Source organism: Poecilia reticulata, linkage group LG7 (assembly GCF_000633615.1).
Source record: "Poecilia reticulata strain Guanapo linkage group LG7, Guppy_female_1.0+MT, whole genome shotgun sequence".
NCBI classification, from domain to species: Eukaryota; Metazoa; Chordata; class Actinopteri; order Cyprinodontiformes; family Poeciliidae; genus Poecilia; species Poecilia reticulata.
In genome coordinates this window covers 20,402,385-20,409,174 of record NC_024337.1, presented here as the reverse complement: position 1 = coordinate 20,409,174, position 6,790 = coordinate 20,402,385, and the positions used below count along the sequence as shown (strand labels likewise).

Genomic DNA, 6,790 nt, shown 5'->3' with positions numbered 1-6,790 from the left:
ACATGGTAATCCAAAAAAGTAGTCAATAATTGTGAAATGTAATGGGAAAAAAATACATTGTCACTTTTAAAGCTCGTCTTAAAACCCATCAATTTTACTTGGCTTTCAACTCCAGTAGGATCTAGTTTTAAATTGTATGTTTGTTTGTTTTAAACTGTAAGAGTTTTTATTTATTTATTTTAATTGTAATGTTGTGTTTTAATGTACAGCACTTTGTATCAGCTGTGGATGTTTTAAAGTGCTTTATAAATAAAGTTGGTATGGTATGGTATGGTATGGTATGGTATGGTATGGTACGGTACGGTATGGTACGGTACGGTATGGTATGGTGTGGTATTTTCCGCATTTACAACATTTAACAGTTTGCAGACAATATCAGTTTAAATCTGCCTTTTGTAGTTTAAATAGAACTTGTATGAATTGGACTGAATACACTTAGGATCAAATTGGATGGATTTGGATATGGACTAGACCTGTTTGCCATCTACAGTAGCCTGAGATGGCCTATGTTGTGAATTGGCATTGCTGGAAGATTTTTCAGATTTTAGTCATCAAACTGAATATTAATGCAATACAATTACATTTAGTAAATAAAAAAGATAAATGGCAATGATTTATCCAACTAAGCAAAGAAACATGTTTTATCAATTAGGCTCTTTGACGCAATCTCCCCTCCTGAGGATTGTAGGTGACATCAGAGTTGAAAAAATACCATTTGAAGATGTGAAAAACATCACAGGATCACCTGATCAATCTACTTTGACAAGTTGAGGTAATAAACAAATATGCACCAGGCTAGGCATACTTTTTTATGTGAAATAATTCTAAAAGAAGAATATGAGGCCATTGCCAGAAGTAATTAAAAAAATAATACAGTGAGAGTCAGTTTGTGCTTCAGCAACAAAAAACCTCTGTTTTAAAGGAAAACTGCATCAAGATGACAAAAGACTACTGCACTCTTAAAATGATACAACAATAGAGCGTTTCCAGTCAGAGGCTTTTTCAGATTTGCTGCGATACCTACTGCTACATGATATAATTATTACACAGCAGCTAAGACCACTTTGAAGAAACTTCTTTTATTACATTTAATTTCCCTTTGGGGTGTACAAAGTATTTATAAATTGAATTGATAACTATTCTCTTTAAAAGGGTGGTCCATGTTACTACTCTATGATGTTTTGACATCATAGAGTATGATGCATACATCATAGATGATTAGGACCAGATTAAAGTCAGAATTCAGACTGATTTCTCGGTATTCTGACGTTAATAGGTCACGTAAAATGTCACTTCAATCCATTATGACCCTCCCGATTCTCCTCCTTACACAACTCACAGCTCTGTCATTAAAGATGGTTCCTCCTAGGTGCCCATCTGAATAAAATCTGAATTCTTAGAGTTAAAATATCAGGATTCTGAGATTAAATAAAGTAAAAGAAAAAAAAATCAGTAGCTCTAATTCTCTTTCGTACTAACCTGACCGTTATCTCTTCACTTTCAAAAACATTAGAACGCAGAACGCGTACGTGCAGTACGTGATGGCATCACGGCGTAGGGTTCTCCTTCTACGTCAACGACGCTGGGCGGTTCATGAATGGGGCTCTGAAGTGGGAGGGCCCCTCATCTGACTTTAGCAGGCAGGAGGAAGAAAGTGGGTGTTGTGCTTTGCTGCGATGCTCCTTCATGACTGTTTTTAAGCAGCCCAGCAGCGAGCGGTTGTCTGTGTTTGCGGATTGTAGCGGAGGGATCTTCACCCTGCAGGGATAGCATCCTTCAGCTGAGAGGAAGAGGCCTGCGGCCACAGCAGCAGCAGCAGCAGCGGAACCAGAGGGAGGCAGAGTCGTGTCGATGAGCCATGGGGTTCCGCAAGAAGAACAAGAGCCCACCGGTGCTGAGCCACGAGTTTGTGATCCAGAATCACGCCGACATGGTTTCCTGTTTGGCCATGATCATCCTCCTCGGCCTAATGTTTGAGGTACTCTGTGTGTGAGTGGAGCTATTAGCCGCTGCTAGCTGACGTTAGCTCTCATGACAGCAGTACTCAGCAGCAGGGCGCTAGCGTGCCTCCGTCCCTTCTCATGTGTCTCTGATTGCCATAGAAGATGTGCAGGAGGCCCGCTGGCTCTCTCTGCTGATTCACCGCCTTCCACTGTAGCTAACCAATGCTTTGGTCAGCAAGTTGATCAGACTGAATGTCTGTCTGGAGGCTGCAACTCAAGCTGACAAGTACTCCGCCACGGTTGAATAAAACCAATTAGCTTTTCTCTCACTAACCTGTCCCCACCCCAGATGTACCCTTCAGACTTCTACGATCCATTTTTTATTTAAACTATTCTCAATTTAAATGTCATTTGTGCATACTTAATTTAAAATGCAACAACACGACCCAGAGGATGTAACTGTGGCAGGAGTGATGCACCTCCTCACTTATTTACCCCTCCAGGCAGCTCCTGGATATCTCTATAGGTCCCAATTATGATAATTTGTGAATTCAGGCTCTTTCAGAGCTGCTTAAATCGCACACATGCTGCTAAATGAGCAGGCAGGTATGCTTTGACAGTTTCACTCAGTTGAGGGTAATCTTGACTATGGATTTATTGGATCTTTCCACCTACTCCCATTAAAACTCAGTTTTTTGATTGGTTTCCAATCCTTTCAAATGTTATGTTTTATCATTTTCCACTATATATATATATATATATATATATATATATATATATATATATATATATAATACAGTGGCGCAGTTGGTAGAGCTGTTGCCTTGCAGCACAAAGGTTCTGGGTTCAATTCCCGGCCCCGGTCTTTCTGCATGGAGTTTGCATGTTCTCCCTGTGCATGCGTGGGTTTTCTCCGGATACTCCGGTTTCCTCCCACAGTCCAAAAACATGACTGTTAGGTTAATTGGCCTTTCCAAATTGCCCCTAGGTGTGAGTGTGTGTGTGCATGGTTGTGTGTCCTGTGTGTCTCTGTGTTGCCCTGCGACAGACTGGCGACCTGTCCAGGGTGTACCCCGCCTCTCGCCCGGAACGTTAGCTGGAGATGGGCACCAGCACCCTTCCCGACCCCACTGAGGGACAAGGGTGAAAGAAAATGGATGGATGGATGGATATATATAATACACAGTTAATCTACTATTTTGAGTAATTGGGATGGGTGGAAATGGAACAGAGAAGAAAATAAGTTTGATGAATTTTGAGTGACTTTAAACACACAAAACCCCTAAAATGATCAGAATCAGGAAAGATAAGAAAAGTGTTTTTATTTAATTGTCTGCCATTTAGGTTTGCCATTTCTATTATCAAAAATTTCAGTTTGCATATGTGGGATTAAAAGGAAAGCTTCTTTTTTTCTTAAAAATGACTTCAGTAACTAAAACCCACACTGAAGCGAAAAGCTCAGAAAACTGTTGAATATTTATGTTTAGTGAGAACTGATGTTACTGACTTTCAAAGCAAATAGAGCACTTTGTGTTCAGGGAACATCAGTGGAAGATTTTATTAAAGCAGCTACACAGAATTGTGTCTAATTATAGTGATCTAAATCTGTCATGGTGCCAATTTGCTTTCATAGGGGGAAAAAAACGTTTGAAAAAACATGGATACATTTAATGATACATGGCAATCTTTAAAACAAAAAGTATTTGGTTTGTACCCAAGGAAGCAAAGTAGAGCACAAAGTGATCTTAAAAAGCATCAACCATGAAAACTGAAGCGATAAAACTAATTCCGATCATTTCTTATCACTCTAGGTCACTGCAAAGTTTGCCATCATGTTCATCACAGTTCAGTACAATGTAACTCAAGTTCTCGGTAAGATTGTTTGCTGCATTTCTGCTCATTCCTGTTTCTTAATTCCGCTTTAATTCTCATATCTTTAGGTTATTTTTAATAATCGAATTTCCTTTTCTCTGCAGATGAGAAAAGCGAGCCAGTAAACCTTTACCAGTACGGCCCTAAAGACGTGGCTACAGTGTTTTTCTACCTGCTCATAGCAGTCATCCTTCACGCCTTGATTCAAGAATATATTCTCGATGTGAGTACAGTTAGACGCCACTTTTCTCACTAATTGTTTATGCCGGAGGAAAAAGCTTTCCACGTCACATATATTTATATTTTTAAGTAACTCATAAGGACTGATAGAAGCTTTATTCACCTAAAAACAGTCTATTTTTTCTTCTTTTCCCTTTATCCAAACTGATCAAAGCATGGCAGGCTTTATTTTGGAGTGCTGTTTGTAATTGATTGACCTCAGTGCCTCTAATGCAAAGCGGCAGAGAGGATGCTCGTTCTTATTCCATGTCTCCTTCTCTAAACGATCATAGTAGGATATTTCTTTTAATTCAAATATTATAATAGAAAAAAATGGACCATGCTTTAAAGCTCTCTTCATAAGACTGTTTTCTGTGTATCTACTAAAACGGCCATCAGATGAGCCTGTTCACACTGCAGTAATCCAGCTCCTTTTTGAAAAAAACCTTCTCAACACACTTCACTTCAAAGGGCCGATTCATGAGCTTTGTGATTGGATTTTTCTATTTGTATGTGCTTGCAATCATGCATATGCCTCAGAGAAATATGCATTGTACTTTGTTTTCAATGGAATGGTTTAAGATTGTTTTTTATTGTCACACCATTGTTATTAATTTTGGTTGCACTGCTCATGTTCTGAAAAACATGTTATTTTTTATCAGAAAGAAAAATGTCCTCAGGCAGCTTTTGCTTATTTTTTTTCTTGTTAATTTGTGCTTCTGCTATAACAAATGCAGTTGTTTCAAAAAGAAACTACAGAATATTACATTTTAAATATCATGCATTATTAAAATTAATGAAAAGCAAAAGAACTAATGATACTGCAGGTTTCATGGGGATTTTTTAAGCTGGGTTTTGTAAAGTGTAAAGTCCTTAGCAGACATTTTATTACCTGCAGTAGAGAAGCTTCAGGCTTATCTTATTTTCTTATTAAAGACTAATGCAAATTCAAGTGGATCTACTCGGCTTGAAACAAATGAAGCTCAAAACTTTGCTATTATAGTCATATTTGTTTATTTTTACTTTTGAGGAAAATGTGTACATGTTGTGGCTGCACAGTGGCGCAGTTGGTAGAGCTGTTGCCTTGCAGCAAGAAGGTTCTGGGTTCGATTCCCGGCCCCGGTCTTTCTGCATGGAGTTTGCATTGCATGTTCTCCCTGTGCATGCGTGGGTTTTCTCCGGGTACTCCGGTTTCCTCCCACAGTCCAAAAACATGACTCTCAGGTTAATTGGCCTCTCCAAATTGTCCCTAGGTGTGTGTGTGTGTGTGTGTGCATGGTTGTTTGTCCTGTGTGTCTCTGTGTTGCCCTGCGACAGACTGGCGACCCGTCCAGGGTGACCCCCGCCTCTCGTCCAGAACGTTGGCTGGAGATAGGCACCAGCAACCCTCCCGACCTCACCAAGGGACAAGGGTGTAAGGAAAATGGATGGATGGGTGTACATGTTGCTCACAAAGTCTGCCAGGAGCGATTATTTATTATGGAAATTTTCATTTTAACCAGGCCACCACTAGAAGCTGTTAGTTTATTGCTTCCAGTTGAATTTCTCTTGAACTTTCCATTCACTGTTCCCTCATGGCTACTGCCCACAGCCCTGTAATGATATGCACTCTGTGTAATTGTGTCGTATTGTGTGTTTATTCTCCATTTCAGAAAATTAATAGGAGGTTGCACCTGTCGAAGACCAAACACAGCAAGTTTAATGAGTCTGGCCAGCTAGCAGCGTTCTACCTGTTCTCCTTTATCTGGGGCTGCAGCATCCTAACAGCGGTACAAGGCTCAGGAATTACAAAAACATTATTGCATGTCGTACGAGGCTTCTTGTTTATGCGGGTTTAACTTTCGACTTTGACAGGAGGAGTTTGCGACAAATCCCACTTTCTTATGGGAGGGGTACCCACACACTAACATGGTGTAAGTAAAGATGCCTTTGAGAGCTGTGTGGTATAAGGTCACACTGTGGAATGATGTTAAAAGTTTATCTGCAAGTTAATTAAATTCTCTGATGAAGCACAGTTTGAAATTGCTTTCTTTCAGAGTTTTTCCTTTTGTTTTTTTTAGTATTTAAAATTTGCTTCTTCATCTCTAAGCTTGTCTCTGCATTTCTCTGAATCTTAGATAGTAGTAACAAAACTCTTCTACATGTATAAAATAAAACTAGCATGTCTTAGTCTCTTGTTTATTGCTCAACCTATTTTCTCTTTAGTTTTCAGGTTAAATTCTTCTACATTTGCCAAATTGCCTATTGGCTCCATGCACTTCCTGAGCTGTACTTTCAAAAAGTACGAAAGGTGAGTTTGGCCTGTGCTTGTTTTTTTTTATTATTATTTTATTTATTTTTAATAACAGCATTTCATCATTACATAATAATAAAAAGATTACTTTTATCAGGTTTGTTTAGATTGATCTTTTTGCTTTTTTTATTGCTTTTAATTATATATCAAAGTAAGTTGGGACCCAATATATGTCTTGGTTTTATTTTTAAATATTTTAATTACCCAGTCATATTGTTCAGATGTGGCTATCCCATAAAACCTTAAAGCTAAACGTAATTTTGCCACTTGGTTAACAATCTTCTGACAAAAAAAAAACACAAACTCAATTTTGATTTTGTTTCCAGCTTAGCTGTGTTTACCTACCTTTATGCTTATGTGAAAACCTGCTTATACTAACAGTAACTCTCCTTATACTAACAGTAACTCTCCTTATACTAACAGTAACTCTCCTTATACTAACAGTAACTCTCCTTATACTAAC

The 6,790-nt window shown here is 38.7% G+C and overlaps 1 protein-coding gene across 1 annotated transcript in view; it reads left to right on the top strand.

Annotated features, from left to right (window-relative positions):
* The first annotated feature begins 1,555 nt into the window (after window positions 1-1,555).
* The window catches only part of LOC103467611 (translocating chain-associated membrane protein 1-like 1), a 10,735-nt gene continuing 5,500 nt past the window's right edge, over window positions 1,556-6,790 (top strand). The window contains exons 1-6 of the mRNA XM_008414158.2: window positions 1,556-1,978; window positions 3,755-3,815; window positions 3,920-4,038; window positions 5,687-5,803; window positions 5,889-5,947; window positions 6,240-6,324. Of these exons, the coding sequence (XP_008412380.1) occupies window positions 1,859-1,978; window positions 3,755-3,815; window positions 3,920-4,038; window positions 5,687-5,803; window positions 5,889-5,947; window positions 6,240-6,324 (561 nt within the window). The 5' untranslated portion in view covers window positions 1,556-1,858. The remainder of the gene's footprint in view (window positions 1,979-3,754; window positions 3,816-3,919; window positions 4,039-5,686; window positions 5,804-5,888; window positions 5,948-6,239; window positions 6,325-6,790) is intronic.